General features: G+C 40.3%; 1 protein-coding gene across 1 annotated transcript in view; it reads right to left on the bottom strand.

The window, feature by feature from the left end:
• The window catches only part of Polq (DNA polymerase theta), an 83,944-nt gene extending 57,708 nt beyond the window's left edge, over window positions 1-26,236 (bottom strand). The window contains exons 1-8 of the mRNA XM_045148416.1: window positions 26,095-26,236; window positions 25,161-25,340; window positions 22,745-22,875; window positions 20,280-20,436; window positions 14,326-14,434; window positions 9,018-9,237; window positions 6,543-6,690; window positions 1,854-2,000 (exon numbers count right to left, since the gene is read on the bottom strand). Of these exons, the coding sequence (XP_045004351.1) occupies window positions 1,854-2,000; window positions 6,543-6,690; window positions 9,018-9,237; window positions 14,326-14,434; window positions 20,280-20,436; window positions 22,745-22,875; window positions 25,161-25,340; window positions 26,095-26,236 (1,234 nt within the window). The remainder of the gene's footprint in view (window positions 1-1,853; window positions 2,001-6,542; window positions 6,691-9,017; window positions 9,238-14,325; window positions 14,435-20,279; window positions 20,437-22,744; window positions 22,876-25,160; window positions 25,341-26,094) is intronic.
• Between the last annotated feature and the right edge of the window lie 252 nt (window positions 26,237-26,488).

Here is a 26,488-nt window from a genome sequence, read left to right as displayed (position 1 = left end):
ATATATATATATATATATATGTATATATAAAATATGCTCTTCTTATTATATCTCATCTTTTAGAACCAGGGTCAGTAAATTTTTCCTATACTTTAGGTTCTTGTTATTTTTGATAGAATAGATGGTCTTTTTTGGAACTATTTATATTCCCACTATCACATAAAAATGATGAAGAAGGGCTGGAGAGATGGCTTAGCAGGTAAGTGCTTGCCTGTGAAGCCTAAGGACCCTGGTTCAAGGCTCGATTCTCCAGGACCCACGTTAGCCAGATGACAAGGGGGCGCACGCGTCTGGAGTTCATTTGGCCAGAGGCCCTGGCATGCCCATTCTCTCTCTTTATCTGCCTCTTTCTCTCTCACTATCCATCGCTTTCAAATAAATAAATAAAAGTATATAAAAATATTTTTTAAAAATGACAAAGAAAAAGTGGCCATGATTGTCTTTCAATAAAATTTTATTTATAAAAGCAGATGATGGACTAAATTTAACTAACATTCTAGTTACCCAACCCTTGTTTCTTTGTATGTGTATACAAACACATTTGTAAACGTTTATCATTGCATATCATTAAAAGTATATATGGGGAGCTGGAGAGATGGCTTAATGGTTAAACGCTTGCCTGTGAAGCCAAAGGACCCCGGTTTGAGGCTTGATTCCCCAGGACCCACATTAGCCAAATGCACAAGGGGGTGCAAGCGTCTGGAGTTCGTTTGCAGTGGCTGGAAGCCCTGGCGTGCCCATTCTCTTCCTCTCTTTTTTTCTCTCTCTTTGCCTCTTTCTGTTGCTTTCAAATAAATAAATAAACAAAAAAAAAGTATTTATGTATGTAGCATTATAAAAATTAAATTAAACCTCAAAAGGCCACATTTCTAATCTTAAAAAAATACATATTTTTTAAACTGAGCATGGTGGCACACACCTTTAATCCCAGCACTGGCACATAAAGGTAAGAGGATCACTGCAAATTCAAGGCCAACCTGAAACTACATAGTGAATTCCAGGTCAGCCTGGGCTACAGTGAAACCCTACCTCAAAAAAAAAAAAAAAAAAAATACACACATACACACAAAAAAAACATTTTTCATGATCATATATTCTTAGTACATATGGCCACTGGCAGAACAATTCCTGAAAAAATTTTCTTTAATTCAGTGGCTGATGTCTTTGAAATTTGGAAGTCTAGTTGATTTTTCACTTCTAGCCCTCTCCAATTCAATATAAAAATTTCTAAAGTAAATTTGACTTTGTGAGACCATTTCAATAATTGAGATAAAAGGAGACAAACAAGTATTACTGTAACGTAAGTTTTAAGGAAATAAGATACTGAAAGGTAAAATTTTTTTAACTTACTTTCCCAGTGGTTCTACTACATAGAAACGTAAGCTTAGGCATGTTTATTCTCTTGTTTAATTTAACACTATTTTTTAAAATGACATCTAAGGGCTGGGGTGATAGCACAACAGTTAAAGGCACTTGTTTGTAAAACCTTTAGGCTCAAGTTCAATTCCCTAGTACCCATGCAAAGCCAGATGCACAAAGTAGAACATGCATCTGGAATTCATTTTTGTAGGGACAAGAGACTCTGGAATGCACTTTTTTTTTTTTTAGCTCTAACCCAGGCTGATCTGGAATCACTATGTAGTCTCAGGCTGGCCCCAAATTCACAGTGATCTTCCTACCTCTGCCTTCAGAGTACTGGGATTAAAGGCATGCACCACCATACCCGGCTCCATTCATTCTTTATCTCCCCCCACACAGAGAAATATTTTTAAAATGAAATCTGAGTATTAACAGTGACCAACAAGAAAAAAACTAACATTAAAAGTGAAGTAATGATCAGAAATATGGAATACCTGCATGATGAAATGCTACTCCCCATGGCACAGTTTTCTGTAACACAGAGTCTAGTCCCGAAGGTGAACGTTTTAACTGATTGATCACTTCCAGAAGGCCCTTGTGTTCCAGAATCACTGGTGTAAATTCAGATGGTCCTGCCAATCCTGTGACACACACACAAAATTACTAATGCCACAACGCTGTTCACTCTTTAAGTATTACCTGCTAATGTTATAACAGAAAGAAAAGTTCAGAAACTGAAACATACTATCATAACCTATGAAATTTTTCTAAAACCAATTCCTGGTGTTATGATGAAACTGGCAGGGAGTGTGACCTAGACCTTGGCCTGGACCAGTGCCTGAAGAATTTGTAAATTTTCATAGGCAATTCTAATAATATATGCCAAAGTTTAGGAAACTTGGCTGTCAGGAGACACCAACTCCACAGGAGGGAGAAGGGGCTGAAGGAACTGTACCGAGTGAAATGTGCCCCACAGGCTCCTGTTGTAAGGTCTGGTCCAGGATAGTGACATTGTTTGGAAGGTTGTAGAGCCTTTAGCAGATGGCACCTGGCTGACAGAGGTAGGTCTCAGGAGTGTAAAGCCCACTCTGACTGGAGGCTGTGCTATCTGCTTCCTGTCTACGACGCTCACTCCTGCTCCCATGAATGCCATCATGCCTTCCCTTCTGCAGTGGATCACACACTCTGGAACCATGTTCCAAAATAACCCTTGCCTCTCCTCTGGTGCTTCTGTAAATATTCTGTAAACCTCATTTTAAAAAAGTAACTAATGGGCCACTGAAAGCCTGAAATTCAAAGCCTTTCCTCAAACTGTATCATGCCAACTGCACAACAACAGCGTTGCCAGGATTGAGTGAACTCTCTGACAGCTACTCCAGTCTCTTGGGCACCAATCTGAAAATGACACATTACCTTCTAGTCTTGCCTCTCCATGTAACCTTTCTCCCCTAGTAAGACATAGAAAATTCCAAAGCTTGTCATTATAAACATAATATGTACATGTCATGTAATTTATGTCATGCAATTTATGTATTTTCAATTTTGGAATAAATTTTTCTTAAAGTTAAAAAGCATTTTAAACTATTACCAAAAATATCTTTACTCCAACAACAGTTATTTTTTAATTTTTTTGTTTATTTTTATTTATTTGAGAGCAACAGAGAGAAAAAGAGGCAGACACACACACACAGAGCGAGAGAGAGAATGGGTGCACCAGGGCTTCCAGCCACTGCAAATGAACTCCAGATGTGTGCAGACTCCAGATGTGTGCACCCTCTTGTGCATCTGGCTAACGTGGGTCCTGGGGAGTTGAGCCTTGAACCAGGGTCCTTAGGCTTCACAGGCAAGCACTTAAGCACTAAGCCATCTCTCCAGTCCCAACAACAGTTATTTTAATATTAAAACTTTGGTAAGAATAATTTCAAATTTTAAACTTCAGTTTTTTGAAAAATGTGCTACTTTATCTTTTCTTTTTACTGGTGAAAATTTCACCATAGATCAGGCTACAATCCAGAAACTAGCATTTGGAAGCCAGTGCTGTTTATCAATATAAAAAGAAAATGATAATGATTCTTATAATTAAAAAATATAAGTTGTTATGGTATAACATAAGAATAAGACCCTATTGCTAAAGACCCATATGCTGCCAGCACAGACAGAGAAACCTGGCTAGAATCCAGAAGAGAGCCAGTCCCCAGACAGTTAGCCCATCTGGTGCTGGAAAATTGCTACATGAGCTACTGGGGGAAAGTGGCCAACAACAGTGTAAACAAGCAAGGGTCTTAACTACCCATAAACAACCATCCTGACAAGAAGTACACACCAGTGCAATGGGGCACACAGCCTTGGTGGGTAACCAATGGCTTTCTGATTGGCTAAGAGATCTGCTCAGTGGAAAGGAAGCCGTATCTTGAGTTAAGAACCAGGTCTCTCTGAATCCTATGGAGACAAATATTATCCTCTCCAATGTCAATCTCCCACTAGTCTTTGGCTAAAAGAGGGGTTACATCCATCAAACTCTCCCTAAATTAATAACACATATCCAATATAACCTATGCTGACTTCGCTTTCCACTGGAGAATCTGCTTTTCTTTTTCAGAAGGTAGTTAGACCCAAGGAGATAAATCACCCCTCACATCTCAGTCAAGGCCCAGGAGAAACCACAGAGGAAGTAGGGAGATGAGCATGAGTGCTGCTTCCCTGGTAAGCCTGACAATCAGCACCAGGGTGAAGAAGACAGACGCTGAGGACACTCAGCACCTACCAAAGCAGAAGTCCAGAGGCTCCTAAGAGCTCAGCACTGAAGTAGACTTAAAACACCCACCATGGCTCAGGGAATTTTGCAGAAGGAGGAGGACAGAAAAATTGTAAGAGCCACAGGTTGGGATGTCATGCCCAATGGCACTGCCTCCCTCCAGTAACAGACTGCTGCTCCCACAATGCATATCCCATAACAACACCAGCAACTCCACTGAGAGGCCCCTGCAGAATGGGGGCAGGGAGAAGGGAGGAGATGGTACCCCAACACATAATATATCCATATAAAACATGTTCTTAATAATAATAAAAAAATCTTATAGGATATAAGAATATGACATGGGGGCTAGAGATGGCTTAGTGGCTAAGGTGCTTGCCTGCAAAGCCTAAGGACCCAGGTTCGATTCCCTAATACCCACCTAAGCCACATGCACAAGGTGGCGCATGCATCTGGAGTTCATTTGCAATAGCTAGAGGCCCTGACATGCCCATTCTTTCACCTTCCCTCCCTCCGTCCCCTCTCCCTCCCTCCCTCCCCCTTCCTCTCTCTGTCTCTATCAAATAAATAAGTAAAAATAATTTTTAAATAATTTTTAAAAAAATATAACAAGGGGCAGAAAGCACTAGTTAAAACAAAACTGGAAGAGATAATACAATGAGAATACAATGCTGGACCATACAGTGGCCAATATAAACTTCAGGCAAAGGTTGATATCTCTATTACCTAACATTATGATGCCACTAGCAAAACAAAGTAATAAAAACTTTAATATACACCGGGCGTGGTGGCACACGCCTTTTAATCCCAGCACTTGGGAGGCAGAGATAGGAGGATTGCTGTGAGTTCAAGGCCAGCCTGAGACTACATAGTGAATTCCAGGTCTGCCTGGGCTATAGCAAAACCCTACCTTGGAAAACCAAAAAAAAAAAAAAAAAAAAAAAAAAAGCTAATATCCTATATCCTAGAACTGATATCTACTAGAACTTTACAGTAAAGAGAGAGGCCTCAGGATTCATCAAATGTCTGTGATGAGACTTCATTTATGTACAAACAGCACTTATTTAGAAGTAACTCACTCGTAGAAGAACACAGGCAGCATAGAGGGATGAAGGGAGACAACTAAGTACACAGGCTTGATTTCATAAAACCCAAGTATTAATCACACACATATCAGTGCAGTACTTTGTCTCTAGCTATAGTCTTAAGTATAGTGCGTAATTTCCAAGAAAGAATCAGTAAGATAGGAAAAAAAAGAGAGAGAATAGGGAAGAAAAAAGAAATCGCTATTCTTGCCGGGCATGGTGGTGCACGCCTTTAATCCCAGCACTCGGGAGGCAGAGGTAGGAGGATCGCCGAGAGTTCGAGGCCACCCAGAGACTACATAGTGAATTCCAGGTCAGCCTGAGCCAGAGTGAGACCCTACCTCGAAAAAAAAACCAAAAAAAAAAAAAAAAAAAAAAAGAAGAAATCGCTATTCAGAACCAATATAATTCAACAAAACAAGACGATGACACGTGAAAGAAAGTATGTCCTGAATACAGAGGGAAAAGCAAGCCACAGAAACACCCCTGAGAGAGTTAGAAAAAGCTAAGACCTCAAAGGACCAGTGTAGGAAACACAGTGACTCCAATCAGTAAAGATATATGGTAATGGTTATAGTAGTATCCCAAATCATCATTCAGCAATAAAAAAGGAACTGATCAATGAAATAAACTGAGTGGATCTCAAAAGCATCATATGACATCATTTATATGAAACTCTTAGAAAAGGCTTAAGTAATCCAAGGTAACAGAAAGTAGATCCGTGGTCACCTTGAGCTGGCAAAGGAGGAAGAAAACTGACAACAAAAGAACAGAAAAGAGCATTTTAGAGTCACGGAAATATTCTATGTGTTGACTGAAGTAATGGATAAATTTAATTATGTGTAAAAAATTAATCAAATTATAAACTTGAAATGTGTACATTTAATCAGATATAAAGTATACCTCAACAAAACTGATTTCAAAAGACATGTGTCTATATGTGTATACCTATGCCAACCTGCATATGTATATATGATTCTTTTTGGAGTCACACATTTGAAAATGTATGAAAAAAAACCTGTATATATGTTTTGTGCATACAGTTTAGGGGTTCCAGAAATCAACTTCCAAGTCCAAATTAAGACCCTGGCTTTGACTCCACACTTGGACTATAAGCCAGGTGCATCAGAAGATGAGGAGCACGAGCCCAGTGGGTTTCTAAGACCTGTGACGAGGAAGAAAGGGTTAGAGTCACAAAGCACAGCTCTGTGAAGTGTAGTGAACAGGCAGCGAAAATGATGGAACAGTCATGCTTTGCTAATGTCATCACTGATGCTACTTCCAAGCACCGTACTAAGCAAATATGCCAAGTATGAAGGCTTTCATTTATATCTGTAACTCACCTTCAGGTTGATGGTGTAAATTATAAAACTCTCGGGCAATGATATCTGCCAGCTTCTCACACCATTTTTTTGATGGACAAAAAAGTAATACTGAATGGTTATCACAAATGGTCTCATAACATAAGCTAACAATGTGGTCATCATCTCCCTAAAAACATAATAAAAACTACATCAGTGATACCTTCAAAACATTTCTACATCAGCTCAAAACTACACATTTTGCTTCATGCCAAGTTTTTCTATCCAAAGGCATAACATAAACCACTTACAATATCAGTAACAACAAGAAACATAATAAAATAAATAAATAAATCACAGTGCTGGAGAGATGGCTCAGTGGTTAAAGCACTTGCCTGCAAAGCCTAAGGACCCATGTTCAACTCTCCAGAGCCCAGATAAGACAGACACACAAAAGGTGAGGCAAGCGCAAGGTTGCACATGCCCACTAGGTGGCGCAAGAGTTTGGAGTTTGATATCAGTGGCTAAGGCCCTGGAGCACCAATTCTCTCTCTCTCACTCTCTCTGTGTGTGTATGTATGTGTGTGTGTGCCTTGTCTATCTCTCTCTCTCTCTCTTTAAAATAAAAAATAAAATAATTTAAAAAATAAATAAACCATATCCTGATGACAGGAGAGAAGTAAACATTCTTCTCACTACAGACCGCAGGTGAACAGCCGCCTCTACTCCTGCCGACGCCTCCCCACCACAGTGAACTGTAACTTGGAACTGTGGAGCTGAAACAAACACTTCCTCCTTTAAACCCAGTTTTCTCGGGTATTTTGTCCCAGCAAAGAGAAGGTAACTAACACAAGGACTATATTTAAAACATAAACTCACTGGTGAACAAAGCAAAGCCTAGTGAAATTTAGGACAAAGCAGCTGAGCAAAGTTCATCTCAAGCAAGCAGAGGCTGCATGTGTGCGCCCACAGACACGAGCCAGTCTTAGTTCTACTCGCTGCTCTAGAACAGCCCTCGTGACTGCAGCACTCAGGACAAGTCTGTATAAAACAGGAAGTGCCTCATTCCAGACGCACATGAGTGAGCTCTTTAACCAAGAATTAAAGGATCAGTCTTAGAACATATAAAAAAAATATATACTGTCTACTAGATATATTTTTAAGTGTATTTAGAGGTATAAGAGGGTATTTCTTATTTATCAAGTAATTTACTAAAGCTAGACAAAAAAATTATACTTTATTCTTACCAAAAATAAGCATTATATTCTAACTTATAGATAAAGATACCAGGTCCAAACAGGTTTGATGTATCTCTATTAAATACCAGAGATAAGTCCTTCTGACTTCTAAAATGATTTTTTTTTCACTCTATATACCATATACCATCCACCTAACAAAAGGTCAGTTTTTTCTATATTAGTGTCTGATGTAACTAAGCCATAAGAAAATCCTTTCGTAGCTAATCAGGAAAAGATTCATTTTAAAACGTTTAAGAGGCCAATGCCTTATCCACTAGGCCACTGGTGCTTCTTAAATCTTTATATAGCAAAAATCAAGGGCTGAGAGATGGCTGGTTAAGGCACTGGGGTGCAAAGCTAAAGGACCCAGGTTCTACTTCACAGGACCTACATAAGCCAGATACACAAGGTGGTACATGCATCTGGAGTTCATTTGCAGTGGCTGGTGGCCCTGGCACACTCAATCTGTCTGTTTCTATCTGCCTCTTTCTCTCTCTATCAAATATATAAATGAAAAAAAAAAATAGAAAAGAAACAATAGTCGGGCATGGTGGTGCATGCCTTTAATCCCAGCACTTGAGAGGCAGAGGTAGGAGGATCGCTGTGAGTTCAAGGCCAGCCTGGGCCAGAGTGAGACCCTACCTCGAAAAACCAAAAAAAAAAAAAAAAAAATATATATATATATATGCACATAAGGAAACAATAATCATTTAACTTAAAGGAACACTAATATATTTAATATATTCCTTTTCTCACTGTCATCAATTTTTAACACTTGTGGGCAGGCAAGTGCCTTAACTACTAAGGTAGCTCTCCAGCCCGAGTGGTAACATTTTTAACATTTCTCACTGTCATCAATTTTCTCACTATCATTTAAATTTTTTTTTTAATTTTCTTTGGTTATTTTTATTTGAGAGTGACAGACAGAGAGAGAAAGAGGTAGATAGAGATAGAGAGAGAATGGGTGCATCAGGGCCTCCAGCCACTGCAAACAACTCCAGTCGCATATGCCCCCTTGTGCATCTGGCTAACGTGGGTCCTGGGGAATTGAGCCTCGAACCGGGGTCCTTAGGCTTCACAGGCAAGTGCTTAACCGCTAAGCCATGTCTCCAGCCCTCATTTAAATTTTTATAAAACTGATTAGCTTAATACTAATTCTAATGGATACTTTATATATATTTAACTACTTTGCAACTTTAACTTCATAAATTTAAAAATTGGGAATAGCTTGGTAGAAAATGCAGATACTGGCAGCAGTGATGTAAAAATAATGACTTACCTTCACTTGTAGCATGGGTTGAAATTCTCTCACAAGTTTCATTGAAGAGTCATATACGGAATTTCCAATTTTTATTGATTCCAAAAGTGGCACAGGACGAAAGTCAGTATGGTAGAGTTCAGCATTCAACCAGGAAGCTACAAGCGCCAAATTAGGAAGGGTAGCACTCATGCCAATGATTTGCACAGCATTAGACAGAGGACTGGCTGAATCTGCCTGGCTGTGAAAAACAATAAATGAAAATCACATTAAAATAGAAATAGAAGTTAGCAAATCACAGTTAATATTCTTCATCCTAGGAATAAAATTACTGGATCACAAATTACTAAGCACAGATAGTCAAGTTTAATAGATAATATGAAACCATTTTCCTAAGAGACTGCACCAAAGTAATGCTTCCATAATACATGTATTCTGCTTTCCCACAATTTTTATTACCACTTCAAGTATTGTCACTGTTAGGAATTATGGGGTATGTGGTAATACTTTTTTGAAAAAGTAACTTATAACTCACTTATTACTAATATTAGCAAGTAGCATTTCACATTTACAGACCATGTGTGTATTTTCTTGTCAAAGACTGTTCAACCCACTCACCAATATACTGAGTAATGCTTTCCTAATTCAGCTGTGCCATCTTTTTTAATATGAACAATGATTCTCCTCTTTAGTTTTTAAGCATCTCTTTCCTTAGTGTGTGTGCATGTGTGTGTGTGTGTGTGTGTGTGTGTGTGTGTGTGTGTGTGTGTGGTGTATGCACTACACCATCTCCTCAGCCCCTCTTCCCTTCTTTCTATGGCATTTTATTGGCTTTTTGTTTTATTTATGACATGGATACCTGAATGATTATCAGGTTTTTCTTCTTTTATAATATACATATTTTATATTATAGAGTTCCCTTTTAAAATGACATTAGTTGGGCTGGAGATATGGCTCAGTGTTTAAGGTGTTTGCCTGTGAAGCCAAAAGAGCCAGGTTCAAATCCTCAGTACTCAGGTAAAGCCATATACACAAATTGGCACATGCATCTAAAGTTCATTTGCAGGGGCTAGAGGCCCTGATGTGCCCATTCTCTCCCTTCCTTTTTCTTTTTTGCCCCCCTCTCTCCCTCCTTCTTTTCAAATAAATAAAAATATTACAAAATAAAATAAGTGGCTGGGCATGGTGGCTCATGCCTTTAATCCTAGCACTTGGGAGGCAGAGATGGGGGATCACCATGAACTCGAGGGCACCCTGAGACTACAGTGAGTCCCAGCTCAGCCTGGGCTAGAGTAAGACCCTACCTTGAAAAGCCAAAAGATCACTTTAGTTACATTTCACAAGTTTTGATAAAAGATACAGTTTGGGGGCTGGAAAGATGGCTTAGTTATAAAGGCACTTGCCTGCAAAGCGTAAGGACCAAGGTTCAACTTCCCAGTAACGACATAAGCCAGATGCACAAGGTGGCACATGCGACTGCAGTTCTTTTGTACTGACTGGAGGCCCTGCACACCCATTCTCATCCTTTCTCTCTCTCAATCTCTCAAAATAAATAAATATATTTTTTTTTTTTTAAAGAAAAGATATAGTGAGCCAGGTGTGGTGGTGCACACCTTAATCCCAGCACTTGGGAGGCAGAGCTAAGAGGATCACCATGAGTTCGAATCCACCCTGAGACTACATAGTGAATTACAGGTCTGCCTGAGCCAGAGTGGCACCATACATCAAAAAAAAAAAAAAAAAAAAAAAGGTAGTTTGGAGGCAAGATAGCTTAGTGGTCAAGGCATTTGCCTGCAAAGCCTAAGGACCTAGGTTGATTCCCCAGTATGCATGTAAGCCAGATGCACATAAAAAATTTAACTTAAAAGTATTTTCTAGGGCTGGAGAGATGGCTTAGCAGTTAAGCGCTTGCCTGTGAAGCCTGAGGACCCCGGTTCGAGGCTCAATTCCCCAGGAGCCACATTAGCCAGATGCACAAGGGGACACAGGCGTCTGGTGTTCTTTTGCAGTGGCTGGAAGCCCTGGCGCGCCCACTGTCTGTCTGTCTCTCTCTCTCTCTCACTCTCACTCTCACTCTTTCTCTCTCTGTTGCTCTCAAATAAACAACAACAACAAAACAAAAATTTTTTTAAAGTATTTTCTAATTTCTATTATGATTACTGCTTCGGCACAAAAATGTGTCAAGAATGTATTTCTTAATTTCCAAATATAAGGATTTGCTACCTATGCTTTGCTTATACTTGAAGTGATTTCAGTACTTTAAAATATACTAAGACTTGTTTTATGGTCCAGCATAGGACATTTTTTTTCTATATTCTGTGTGAAACTAACAAAAGCATGTATTCTAATTTTGTTTTAGGCTTTTGGGGGTTCTGTTGTCGTTTTTAAGTACTTTTTTTTCCTTTTTTGCAAGAGGAGGGAGGGAATGAAAGAGAGGGTGGATGTGTGTGTGCATGGGCATGCCAGGGCCTCCTGCCACTGCACGCCAACTTCAGACACATGGACCACTTTGTGCATCTGACTTTATGTAGGTACTGGGGAATTGAACCTAGGCTGCAGGCCTACCTTTAACCACTGAGCCATCTCCCCAGCCCTGTTGTTACTGTTTTGAGGCACAGTACCACTATGTAGCCTAGGCTGGCCTTGAACTTGAGATCCTCCTGCCTCAAACTCCCCGTGTAAGGGTTATAGACATGTGCCACAATGCCCAAGTACTGTAATGTTTTGATAATTGTTTTACATATATTTACTAAGCCAACTTTACTTATAGCATTAGTCCTATCTTCTACATCTATAGTGATTTGGGAAATAGCTACTATCTTCTTAGCAAGACATGTGTTCAAATCTCACTAAGCTAGGACAAACCTTTGAGTAGCCAGCATAATGAACAAAAATAAACCAAGTCACACTGGTAAGAAATTGTATAACCTAAAGCAAAAAAAAAAAAAAAAAAAAAAAAAAAAATTACTCTTAGTAATTCCCAGAAAAACTCCCAAACAGAATAATTTTTTTTCAAATAACCAGGCATGGTAGTACATGCCTCTAACCCTAGCACTTGGGGGAGAAGATGCCAGAGGATGAGTTCAAGGCCAGACTAGGCTACATAAGGAGTTCCAGCCTAGCCTTGGCCAAACAGCAAGACCCTCTCTCAATCAAACAGAATAACATTTTTAAAAAGCAAAGGATAAAACATTAGCCCACTAGAAAACATGAAAATACAGTAATGCTGTGACATCTCTAAAGGAAAAGTAGTTCTAATCTTGACTTCTTTATGGACAATCTATAAAATAATTATAAACATGATATTTTCAAACACATAAGTTATCAAAACACTTAACTGTATTCACACAGTACTATATGCAATGAACTAAATGGAACTTTCTTGAAGAAATCCCCACCAAATGAGCAATGAATAAAGGAAAAACATGTGCTGGGGGGACTGTCTCAAGCAAAAGGCAATGATAAAGGAAGCCCGGCAGTGGCTCCCAAGCAGCACAGGGACAGCCTGAGCACCCAAGCTCTTGGAAACAGCTTGGAAGGCTTTAGGAGAAACTTCTTCAAGTTGACTTGGGTGGTACAGCACATGTGATGGAAAGTAATAGTAGGGAATTTACACGAATGGGGACAAAGGCAGGGATAAATTAGCACTAAATATGTAGAGAATCAAGCCATCAAACAAGGAAGATACTTGTTATTATCAGAGAACCAGTTTCTTCAAGAAAGCAATCTTAGTACTATATAGCTGAATTGACAATAGCACTCATATAGTCACATAGAATAGTGATCTAAACAGTATTATAATTATATCTGGAGGATTGGAGGATGATGAAAGGATAGGAACTGGAAACGTGGGGAAAGTTTAAGTATTGGTGAGCAGAAAATAGAGTATTGTATCTTCATTTCCACAGCAAGAAGTCAATATAAAATGTCTAAAACAAAAAAAGTAGCTGCATTTGAGATACTACTACAAATAAGTTTTTAAAAATCAGAAGAGTTAAAAGTATATTATTCTGAAAAGCGAAGGTTCATGTTGCAGTCAGGTTTCCATTGCTGGCAGAAATCAACCGACCAAGAGCAGTTTTGGGGGAAAAGGGTTTATTTTGGCTTATAGACTTGAGGGGAAGCCCCATGATGACAGGGAAAAACAATGGCATGAGCAGAGGCTGGACATCAACCCCCGGCCAACATAAGGTGGACAACAGAAACAGGAGAGTGTGCCAAACACTGGCATGGGGAAACTGGCTACAACACCCATAAGCCCGCCCCCAACAATACACCACTTCCAGGAGGCTTTAATTTCCAATTGCCATCAGCTGGGAAGACTAGCATTCAGAATACCTAAGTTTATGGGGGACACCTGAATCAAACCACCACCATTCAAGAAATGTGAGTTTATAAAACTAGTTTGTGCTACTTAAATTTAGATATACGTACAAGCTCTATTTTTAATGTATCATAAAGATGTTTATATAGAAGTAAAAGTCAGCAGTCAGAGTTTAAAAATGTTTTAACAGTAATCCAAAATCACTTTCAGCCTTAAGTACTTTTAACAAGAACAAAACTATTACACATAAATTTGTTGAAATAAGTAAAGAAAGGCTGAGGAGATAGCTCAGTCAGTAAAGTGCCTTGCAAGCATAAGGCTCTGAATTACATCCCCCAAACCTGCATAAAATGTCAAGTATATCAGTATGTGCCTGTAATCCAGGGCTGGGGAGGGAAGAGAAAGAACTCTTTGGGCTCACTGGCCAGGTAGTCTAGCCTAATTGGTCAGCTCCAAGCAGTGAGAGACTCTGTCTCAAAGGAACTTTCACAAAGATGATGCTGAGATTGTCCTATGGTGGATGTACATACACCCACACAATGTGCCCCTATATATATGAATATACACATAAACAGGCATGCACACCACACACAAGGAAGGGAAGGAAGAAGGAACAGGGAAGAGGAGGTCAGAGGAGAGGATAGGAGGAGGAAAAAGAAGAGGCCAGGGGAGAGAAGAAGAGGGGAAAGGAGGGTAGGGGAGGGACATCAGGGAAAGGAAAGGAAGGGAGGGGAAGAGAGGGTAGGGAAGAAGGGAGGGGGAAAGGAGCTCATTCCCTTAACTTGTACTTTTTTTTTTGAGGTAGGGTTTCACTCTAGCCCAGGCTGATCTGAAATTCACTATGGAGTCTCAGGGTGGCCTCGAACTCACAGTGATCCTCCTACCTCTGCCTCCCGAGGACTGGGATTAAATGAGTGCACCACCATGACCGGCTTAACTTGTACTTTCACAGCCTCTTCCTCAACATCTTTTAGAATCACAGTAGCTGTTAGTTCATGTACTTACCAAGAAGCTGATTTCTGAGTAATATAGCAAATCTTAGTCAGCAAAAGCTCTAGCAGATACCCTCGGTGAGGATCTCCCAGCATGTGTAATTCATCCACAACCACCATTCCTGAAAAATTTTTCAGATCTAGGTTTCACAAAATTTTACAACTCCAAGAACTTTAAGACTCGATGCTTTGTTTCATGTAGTTAATAGTTATTATAATAATGTCCTGCTAGTAATGTAAATTTCAAACCATAAAACAAAAGCCAGATTCTACATAATGACCTATTCATTTCTAAGATGTTACAGGTATCTTAAAGAGTTCTACCACAATGTATTCTAATTATTTAAAAAAAAATGATTAGCTTACTTAGAACTAATCAAACCATCACACCCATGGAAAACTACTTTGTATATTCAGATATTTCAAACTTAGTAATTGTATAAACAAATGCCAAACCCTCCACCACAGTCATTGAATGTTGGTGAGGAAACAAACTATACTCATATTAAAAAGCTACTTAAGGGCTGGAGAGATGGCCTAGCGGTTAAGCGCTTGCCTGTGAAGCCTAAGGACCCCGGTTCGAGGCTTGATTCCCCAGGTCCCATGTTAGCCAGATGCACAAGGGGGCGCACGCGTCTAGAGTTCGTTTGCAGAGGCTGGAAGCCCTGGCGCGCCCATTCTCTCTATCTCCCTCTATCTGTCTTCCTCTCTGTGTCTCTCTCAAATAAATAAATAAAAATAAATAAATAAAATTTAAAAAAAAAAAGCTACTTAAGCGCATTCAAGAGGCTAAGGTCAGAGGACTGCTGTGAATGCAGGGCCAGCCTGGGTTTTAAAACAAGTTCCAGGCCAGCTAGAGCGAAAGAGCAACACCCTGTCTCACCATGACCACCCCAAGAAAGGGGGAGGGCTAGAAATAAAGTTACTTAGGAAAAAGTAGAAACAGGTCAAGAAGAAAATGATTTTAAAGGATTTTTATAAATATTAATAGGCTATTAACACTTTGTTGCAAAACACAACCACAATGTCTTTCTCCATTTCCTGGAGAATAAAACCAATCTATATACTTGGAATGATTAAGAGTTAAAAAACTGGGCTAGGGAGATGGCTGAGCAGTTAAGGTGCTTGCCTGCAAAGCCTAATGGCCTGGGTTCAATTCCTCAATACTCACCCACATAAAGCCAGATGCACAAGTGGCACATGCATCTGGTTCATTTGCAGTGGCTAGAGGCCCTGGCACACCCATATTCATTCATACCCCCCCCCATGTGTGTGCACGCCTGCTTGCAAATAAATAAATAAATAAATAAAATGTTTTTTAAAAATACTGAAACCTTATATTAACGAGGCTCCAGTTTTTTTTAAACGTTACTAAACACTGCTTAGTAACCAAAGTTTAAGTCTTTCACAAAGCATTTTACTCATATATAAATTGTGCAAAATTAGTTTTATTATAACTTTTTCACATATATATAATGTATTTTGATTATTTATTTCCCGTTATCCTACACGGTCCCCTCTCCACTTTACCATTTCTCTCCCCAAATTATAGCCCCCCTTTCAACTTGTATGTGTGTTTTTAATCTAGATTCCACCTGAGAGAAAATATATGTCTTCCTAAACCTTACTTACATGGTAAAAATGATAATCTACAGTTCTGCTCATTTGACTGCAAACATGAATCCATTCTTCTCTATGGCTGAATGTTTGATTATACACAAGCTATATTTTCTTCGCCCATTCATCCACTGTTAAATTTATATGCCCACTTATTCATTGGATTATTTGTTCTTTTGGAATTTAATTTTAATTTCGAATATATGTACATATATATATATGTATACATATTTTTTCATATAATTTCTCATATTCTACAGCTCTCTTTTCAGTCTGCTAATTGTTTCCTTTGCTGAGCAGGTTTTTAATTTGATGCAATCTGTTTTTCAGTTCTTTCTAGTCTTCCTGAGCTACTAGTACCCTATTCAGAAAGTCCTTGCCCATGTCTATATCATTAATGAATTCCCTATGTATTCTTCAGTAGTTTCAAAGTTTCAGGTCTCAAAGTCTTTGGTTAATTTTGAACTGATTTTTGTACAAGTTGTCAAGAGAGTATCTAGCCATCCAGTTTTCCCAGTAGCATCTGAAGTAGAGCCTATCTTCCAGTGCATATTCTGGGCATCTTGGCCTAGAGCTGGATGGCGATAGCTGCACAGGTTTATTTCTGGGTCCTGTATTTCACTGACGTGTACATGTCCTGTTTGACCCAGTCCCATGCTCTTTTTCTTACTGTGGCTCTACAGCATAATGTGAACCTACATTGTAATGCCTCTAGCACTGCTCTTTGCTCAGAAATGCTTTGTGCTTCCATATGAATCTTGGGATTTTTTTTTTTCTAGTTCCATAAAGAATGTCACTGGGATTTTGATGGGAATTGCATTGAATCTATAGATTGCATCACAGCATCTTAATGATAAACATTTTGCTAATCGAAGAACATGGGAATTATTTCCACCTTCTAGTGTCATCAACTTCCTTCTTTGATGAATTCATTAAATGGTCCTTCACTTCCTTGGTGAGGCTTATTCCTAGGTTTTTGTTCTGCTGTTGGTTTTGAAGGTAGTGAAAACAGGCTCTCCTGGATTTCTTTCTCAGCATGCTTATTGATACGACCATTTTTCATCCCACTACTTTGCCAAGAGTTTATATGGTTTAATAATTTTCTTCTGGCATCTTTACGGTCTTTTAAGTGTAAGATCATCTCACCTGCAAATAGGGATAATTATTTGTATCCTTTCCATTTCTCTCCCGTGCCTTATTGCTCTAAAAGAATTCAAATACTGACTGAATTAAGTGGACACCTTTGTCGTGGCTCCTGCCACACCTTCTGTGCCATGACAGACTCGACCCTCTGAAAGTGTGAGCCAAAGCAACTCTGCTTCTGGCCAGGTATTCATTCACAGCAATGAGATAGGAGCTAATATTAGTATCTTCTGTAGTGCTGTGTTCTGTATTCATGAGTTGTTTTACTTTATGTTAGTCATGCATTATCTTAGATTTTTAACAGAGAACTTGGCTAGATATAATAATCTTAGTTGGCAGCTTTTTTTTTTTCAGAGTATAAAACACATCTATTGCCAGGCGTGGTGGCGCACGCCTTTAATCCCAGCACTTGGGAGGCAGAGGTAGGAGGATCGCAGTGAGTTTGAGGCCACCCTGAAACTACATAGTAAATTCCAGGCCAGCCTGAGCTAGTGAGACTGTACCTTGAAAAACCAAAAAAAGAAAGAAAAAAAAAAAAACTATCCATGTTCTCCTGGCCTTTAGCATTTCTGCTGAGGTCTGCTGTTGTTCCAATAGGTTTGCCTTTGTACCTTGGTGCTTCTCTCTTGCAGCTTTCAACATTCTGTTCTGTGCTGTTGGAATTTTATCTACGCATGAGTAGAGGCTCGTTTACAGTCATGCCTATTGGGGCTCTAAATGTGTCCTGTGCGTGAATGCTACAGCAATCACTGTCATGTTGCTGGGACAAACACCTGGCTGCAAGCAACTTATGGGAGGAAAGAGTTTTTTTCCACCTCACAGTCCCAAGGGGAAATTTCATGGGGGGTGGGGGGGAGGTTCATGGCAGAGCAGAGACTGGGCATCACATCTTGCTGAAGCAGCTGAAAAACAACAGGAAGGTGAGCAAGTTCTGGCAAGAGGAAGCCAGGCTATGCACACCTCAAGACTCACCCCCCAGTGACACAGCTTCCTCAGCAAACCCCCTGTCAAAGGCTCCACCAGCTAGGGCCTGAGTGTGAGACTTAATCACAAACGTATGAGGCTATGGGGGACGTCCACACACAACCCACCACAGATGCGCAGTTCTTTCCCTGGCTTTGGGAAGTTCTCTGAGTGGGCTTCCATGGCTTCACTCTATATCTCACTTCCCTCTTCTATGCCAAAGATATGTATGTTTTATCCCTCAAATGTGTCCTGAAGGTCTTCGATAGTGTGGTTACATTTTTTTTTTTCCCACTGAATGTTCAACTCCTAGTATTCCTTCCTCTACCTGGCCTAGTTTATTGGTGATATTTTCCATTGAGTTTTGTGTTGTCTGGTTTTACCTTTTTTCCTCAAAATCTCTACCACTGCTGAATTTTTCGTTCAACTCCTCAATTAGTTTTGTTACTTCATCTATTTATTGGAGTCCTCTTTGAAGTCACTAGTCATCAACTTTTGAATTCTTTGGCATTTCAATATCTTTGGAGTCTACTACTGAAAACTTCTGAACTTTTGGATAAGTGTCATGCTGCCTTGCTTGTTCAAATCTGAAATCTATGCTATGATGTGGGCATCTTCCAGGTTATATGGACAGCTTCCTAGCAGGCAGCCTTCTGAGAGCGCAATCCCCAGTACTGCTCAAAGAGGAAAAACCAAATTGCTTATGGATATGGCTCTGGCTTCTACTTCCCCAGAGAAGCCAAGGTTAGAGCTTCTGCTAATTTTTTCCGTGTTGCCTTTCTGGTTTTCTGAGCTTTTCACCTACCCTCTCACCTATTCTTTTTATTTTTTTGGTTTTCCAAGGTAGGGTCTAACTGTAGCCCAGGCTGACCTGGAATTCACTCTGTAGTCTCAGGATGGCCTTGAACTCACAACAATCCTCCTACCTCTGCCTCCCAAGTGCTGGGATTAAAGGCGTGCACCACCACACCCGACTTCCTTTTTTTTCTTTTATAAATTTTTTTTGTTTATTTTTACTTATTTGAGAGTGACAGACAGAGAGAAAGAGGCAGATATAGAGAGAAAGAATGGGCACGCTAGGGTCTCCAGCCACTGCAAACAAACTCCAGATGTGTGCACCCCCTTGTGCATCTGGCTAATGTGGGTCCTGGGGAATCCAGCCTCGAACCGGGGTCCTTAGGCCTCACAGGCAAGCGCTTAACCACTAAGCCATCTCTCCAGCCCTCACCTATTTCTTGATCCCCAATGGTGTTCTTTCTCTTCTGGGAATTAAGTCTCTCCTTTGTCACATGGAGGAAGCTTCTACCATTTTATCTTGGAGGCTCCAATGCTTTCTTCAACATTTTTATAGTATCAGTATTTCATCAAGATCTTACATGACACAAGATGTTTTTTCTCTTCATCAGTAAGCTATCTCTATACTATATAATGAGTTATTTCAAAGGTAACATTGGATATAATGATAAGATTCCATTAAAATCCTTATGATATTTACAGCCCAGTGAGGTCACAGTAGGACAATTCTGATATGAAATGCAGAGCAAAGTCTTATTGTGTCACGCTAATCTTTGATTCTCACCTTACACCCTTACCATACAACATTTCCATGTTATTTTTAAGTTCATCAGGGACTCAATGAGCTGACACGATTACTGCTTCTGGTGGTACAACAGCCATTCTATTCCTACTGCTACCTCCACATACTGGCCTTTCCTTGGTGGTAAAACAAAATCATTAAGATGGAAAACCTTCCCAGAGTGTAAAGCACAAGCAGTCTATATGGTTATCACTGTTCTGCTGAATGACAGCCTCTGAACTCAGTTCTAATCTAGACATCACACCACCAGGACAAGAAAGAACTAAGGAGGAGTGAGAGCCTCTACACTGTATAAAGTTAAAAATGCAAGATACAACCGGGCATGGTTGGCACGCCTTTAATCCCAGCACTTGGGAGCCAGAGGTAGGAGGATCATAGTGAGTTCAAGGCCACCCTAAGATTACATAGTCAATTCCAGATCAGCCTGGACTAGAAAAAAAAAAAAAAAAAGCAAGATAGTGGCATCAATAACAGCAGGACACAAAATGAATAATGTTTAAACATGAATTATAAACACTGGCATTGCCAACTCTTGCCTTCAAAAGTAGATGACAAAAAACACAGCAACAACATGGGTCATACAGGAATCACAACATTACTTCATTTCATCAAAATAGCAATAGAAAATCTTTGTTTAATTTTCTTACCTAACAGATCCATCTGATTTTCCTCTATGAGGCGATTGATCAGCCCATTGGCTCTCTCAATTGTACAGACAGCAATATCCACAGAAGAAAACGGCCCTGTTGGAGAGGTACTGCCCATATAACCATCTACTTTTATTCCTACTTCCTGAAACAGACCCTAAATTAATAAAAAGGAAAAATATAGGTGAAAACAAAACCTAGAAAAGCATACTTTACAGTACATAAGCATCTAAAGGAAGTTGCTTCTGGCCAAGATATAATGGCTTTTAAAATCACATACTAAAATTATCAAAGTAGAATCATATACTAAAAGTATATTTAGAATTGACAAGGCTCAGTACAGAGAAATCTCTCTTGGGTGAAATGAAATTAAATAAGTCATTTTAATAACCTAAGTCCTTAGGGATATTTATAGAAGTTAAAATTGAAAAAACAATTCTTTAACCATTAACATAGTAAACAAACAAGAAACTAGCTAATTTTTTAAAAACTAGCTAATTCTTAACACTAATATATTTTATGGAATAAATTTATACTTTATAAAGAAAATAGTATTATACTACTAAAGATTAGCTTTTATATTATGGAAGAAAAATTTTCAAATGTCAAATTGAGTGGAACAGTACTTTTAGTTGAACTAACATACCTTCTCAATAAAAAGGGTCCTTTCATCATTTTGTTACTTTGGGTCTAAGTTGAGAGGATGTTACCATGTAGGACCAGTTTTGTTGGCTACTTGGCCTCTGAAATAGCTGTTAAAAAGATTTGTACAACCACAGAACTTTGAGACATTCACTCAATAAATTGTTTCTGAGGGCTTATTGAATTGAGTTGAGACATAGTGCTAAGGGCCAACAGCCTCATTTTGTGAACAGAAACAACGAGGCCCAGCAGCTTGTATGTTCAGGCTAAAGACACAGTTATAGGAAATAATGGCAAAGCTGAGACTAGAAACCAGACTTTTTGACATATCACTTAATTATTTTTATTCCAACAACACATTACACTGCACTAAAGAAATCCTAATAAATTTATTTAATAAAATACTACTTGTAAAAACACGTTAAAAACTAGTGTCAGGAGAACATTAGGCCCGAGGCATGGTGCTCTCCCTTAAGCACCAATGGGTCTTTCCCTGCAGTCCCTCAATATTCAGTCTTCCTCAACCAGGGTGGACTAGGCAGGCTTCTTTCAACCTGCTTTACTTTCCACACTTCAGCCTCGTCCTACTGCAGTTGAAATACTGCATAGTTACATACTAACTGTGGCTTACTTCCTAAGAAAAGTGTGCAAATTTTTACCCAATTTTTCCCAACTCCTCTCTTGATTTTAAGTCTTTTTCTACTTTATGCAATAATAATTTTAACTTTCCCTCTTTTTTTTCTCTCCAGCACTGGGCTACATTCTTATCCCTCTTTTTATTTATTTTGAGACAGGGTCTCAGTAAGTTTCCCAGTTTGGCCCTGAACTCACAATTTTCCTATCCCAGCCTCCAGAGTACACGGGAAAATAGACCTGTGCCTGCCTCTCCCTCTATAAATCTACAATGGTCAATTTCTAAAGCTAGATGGAATGTGTGATGATTAATAGTGATTATCAACTTGACAGGGTCTAGAATAACTTAACAGGGCTGGAGAGATGGCTTAGCGGTTAAGACACTTGCCTACAAAGCCAAAGGACTGAGGTTCAATTCTCCAGGACCCATGTAAGCCAGATGCACAAGGTGGTACATGCATCTGGAGTTTGTTTGCAGCGGCTAAAGGCCCTGGTGTGTCCATTCTCTCTCTCTCTCAAATAAATAACAGAAAAAAATAGAATCACTTAAGAAACAAATCTCTGGGCCTGTCTGAGGGAAGTTCTAGATTGGTTAATTGACATGGGTAGAGCTCCCCTAACTGTTGGTGGTACCATTTTGTGGGCTAGGGTTCCAGATTGAATAAAAAGGAGAAAACAAGCTGAACACCAGTATTCATCTCTCTCTGCTTCATGCGAGCTGAACGTGCCTGCTAGATTCATGTCCCTGCTGCCCTGCCTTCTCAACCATAATGGACTGTATCATCTTTAACTGTCAGCCAAAATAAACCCTTGCTCTCTTAAGTTACTTCCTGTTGAGTATTTTGTCATGGCAACAAAGAAACTAATATAGGAGGTGCTTTAAAAAAAATTTCCTTAGGGCTGCAGAGATGGTTTAACTGTTAAGGCATTTGCTTGCAAAGCCAAAGGACCCAGGTTCAATTCCCCAGGACCCACGAAAGCCAGATGCACAAGAGGTACATGCCTCTGGAGTTTGTTTGCACTGGCTACAGGCTCTGGCGTGCCCAATCTCTATCTGCCTCTCTTCCCTCTGCTTCAAATAAATAAAATTTTAAAAAATATGTATTTTCTACTTTATTTTATAATTTTATTTCAAATGGGTAAAACCAATAATGAGCTTTTTACTATTTCTGACAATGTAAAAACATTACCTGGAGGTAGTATTTCTTCTCTTTAGCCACAGAAACAAAAGGAAGAATAAGCAAAGCTTTCTTCCGCATTTCCAACACCCGCTTCAAGATAAGCAATTCTGCAACAAGAGTCTTCCCAGCACTCGTAGGAGCTAAAATATGATTATACGACAAAACGATAACAAAATTGTTAGCACACTGCATTGGTGTATCTTTTAAGCCAGCACTATAGAATCTAAGGTGTCCTATCATCAAAGCCCCAACTAGTATTTGAAATGTTATGTCCTAACGTTATATCAGACTCCAAATAGTCTCACACACAAAAAAAGTTTAAGCCTTTATAATTTGCAATTAATGATGAATATCAGAGTACATAACTTATACTAAGAATCTTTTCTTTAAATATTGAAGAGTTTAAAAGCCTTGCTATGAACAACTTTAAGCTATGGTAAAAGCTACAATCGAAATTAAGAAAGAGGCGCTCTAAGGAAGTGTACAGAAAGACGCTGATGGAGGGGAAATGAATGACAAGCCTAAGAAACATGGACGAAGGCCTGGAGGGAAGCCCGGCATGTCCTGGTGATAGTACTTCAGGAAGCCTGAGTACAAAAGCCTCCAGAACAGCAAAAGGAGGAAAAGGAAAATGCCTCACAGAGAAGAGTGAGTTTATCAACCCACCATGTAAGGAGTCTGGACTATCCTGAAAGCAACATGGAATGACTGATAAACTCTTAAGACAGGAGTGACAAGGTCATACTTATACTTTATGGAGATTGCTTTGGCTTCAGAAGCAGGGCAAGACCACAGAGAAAAAGACAAGCTGTGACAAAACTACTGCATTATCTAGAAGGAGGATGACAGTGAACTAAGCCAGACGATGGATCGAAGAACAGAAAGCAGACAGAATCAAGAGCTGGTTAAGGTAAACAGGCCTTGGATAGTAACTGTGAGTGTGAGTGACCACAGTTATAAAAGATACCCAACTTTAAAAACCCTGAAAAGGTCAGACCATTCCTCCATGTCAACCAATGCACATGAATAAGCATTTATGTGCCAAAATCTGTCCTGAGCTTTTTTTTTTTAAGAATTTTATTTACTTATTCATTTGAAAGAAAGAGGCAGAGATAGAGAGAGAATGAGCATGCAGGGCCTCCAGCTGCTGCAAACAAACTCCTTGTGCATCTGGTTTACATGGGCCTTGGGGAATTGAGCCTGGGTCCTTTGGCTTTGCAGGCAAGCACCTTAACCACTAAGCCATCTCCCCAGCCCTGTCCTGAGCTTTTTATGAATAAATCTAATCCTAAATACTACCAAGTCTCTCTCCTCCCTGCCCCTGCCCCGACCCCACCCCTCTTCCTCCAACTTGTAATATTGCAGAGCCAATGATCCATTTCTCAAGCCCAATCAGTCCAACTTTACAGTTAATTTTGTAATTCTTTGTTATTTTTAGTTAAAGAGAAAGAAAATTGGCACACAAGAGCCTCAGCCCCGGCAATCAAACTCCAGACACTTGCACCACCTCGTGGGCATGTGCGTCCCTGCACTTGCCTCACCTTCGTGCCTCTGGCTTGTGTGCTTATCTAGAGTCAAACATGGCTCCTTACTCTTCACAGGCAAGCACCTTAGCCACTAAGCCTGTAATTCTTTTTTATAACCATAATGAAAAATGTGAATGGCCAAAACTTGCTGACATAAAGGAACTGTGTCTTACCAAATGACTTCTAAAAATCCAAGTCACTCTTAAGAAGTCCAGGTATATCTTTTTATAATGTATACCACATACTGTTTTGTATATACAACACTAAGCAGACAGGTCAGTTACAAATATATCATGTGTAATGTTCACAGCCTGAAAAGTAACTGAGATCAAATGAGGGAAGAACATATTGACACATCTCCCATCACAAGCTCACTCTGGGACACGTTTATAACGCAAGCAGAATTTTTACTCAACACTGCCATTCTACTTGCTTTCCCTTCCCCACCACATAACAGAACTTTGGGAACTTAGGGTGAACATGAAAAGACTCCACTTCTAACATACATTTTAAGTTTTTCCAGCTATAAAGCACTGGCTCATATGCCTTTTCTTTAAAATTTTTTTGTTTATTTTTATTTATTTATTTGAGAGTGACAGACAAGAGAGAAAAAAAGGCAGACAGAGAAAGGGAGAGAGAATGGGCACACCAGGGCCTCCAGCCACTGCAAACGAACTCCAGATGCGTGCACCCCCTTGTGCATCTGGCTAATGTGGGTCCTGGGGAATCGAGCCTTGAACTGGGGTCCTTAGGCTTCACAGGTAAGGCTTAACCGCTAAGCCATCTCTCCAGCCCTCATACGCCTTTTTAAAAGAAAAAGTATGACTACCTCAATTGCGTATGATTTACCATGATCTATTCAAAGAAGCGGAGAAATCAGCTTACATAAATTCAAATACCTGAATAAACTAAATTCTTTCCTTCCAAAACTTGTCCAAGCAGGAGGCACTCTGCCTGCCATTGAAACATGCTTTTTACACCATAGCTGTGATATTTCTCCAGAACGGCTTTGGGAAGCCCCCAATTTGCCAACAGCAGCTTGTCTATTTGGTCATCAGCAACTGTTTGCTTGCAAACCCCTTTCAGAAAAAAAAAAAAAAAAAGACAATTGTTTAAGTTAGCTTCAGTAGACACAGATAGCTTCAGTAGTTATCCCTCCGCTGCTGGAATTCCTGCATATTGAAATAAAATATATTTACAGCACATCTTGACGTCAAGTCACCTATGAGAAACTGTCCATAAATAGACAGGTACATAAATTATTTACCCTTTATAATTTTAAATTTTTTTTAAAAAAGCCCCAAACAAAGAAACTGCTATCCACAACAAATAGTTTAGAATGATGGAATGGTGAGAGGGAGCCTTCATGAGTAATGAGCACTACAGGGTTAATTTAGGGAGGCTTGCGATTTCAGTTTTAGTTCTTCGATACAGCGCTCAACTTTGCTGGACGAAGTGGATGGATCGCGAGTGTAACCGCTGCCCTTGAGAGGAGGCAGAAGCCGGACAGTCAAGAGTTTGAGGCCAGCTTGGGCTAAAACAGCAACTTCCAGGCCAACCTGAGCTGAAGCCGAGGCTCGAAATACAAAAGAACTGGGTTGACTTGTGAGCAAACACCGCGTGCGCCCCACGTTACGGACGGAGAACTCAAGCTTGTAAAAGGTTGCGGAACCACTCGACGTGAGGACCAGGAGGTCACTCAAGTTCAACAATGTCTACGCAGAAAGTGACCAGGCCAAGGCCCAGGGGCTCCCCGCCCTCCAGCCGGCCCGGCAGCCCCGCAGCCCTCTCTCGGACCGCCCGCCCGCGGCCCCAGAGTGCCCGGGGCCTCACCCGCACCCGCGGCCTTCACGCCGCGCCCCAGGCCCGAGGGTGGACTCAGCACGGGCCGGCAGGGCCGCGGGCTCACGCCGCTGTCCCCGCCGCTCGCCGACCACGACTCCGAGCCTGACGACGTACGCCGCCGCTTCCCCATTCTGGCGCAGAAAGAGTCATCGCCAACAAGGTCCTCTCGGCAGGTCGGGACAAGACATAGCGGCCAGCGCCCTGCGAGCCGGAGACGGCGACGGCCGCGCTGGGTTCCCGCCGCAACTTCAAACTCGGGCCTCCGGGCCCCGCCCCGGAACCATAGAGTCGCTGCTGGCTAGAGTGACCGAGGGCGCATAGAGTTCCTGGTGGCTAGAGTGGCCGGAGGACCATAGATTGCAAGGGAAGGAGCAGCTGGGTA

The sequence above is a fragment of the Jaculus jaculus genome, chromosome 4, assembly GCF_020740685.1.
Source record: "Jaculus jaculus isolate mJacJac1 chromosome 4, mJacJac1.mat.Y.cur, whole genome shotgun sequence".
Classification (NCBI taxonomy): Eukaryota; Metazoa; Chordata; class Mammalia; order Rodentia; family Dipodidae; genus Jaculus; species Jaculus jaculus.
This window is presented reverse-complemented; position numbering and strand designations above follow the sequence as displayed.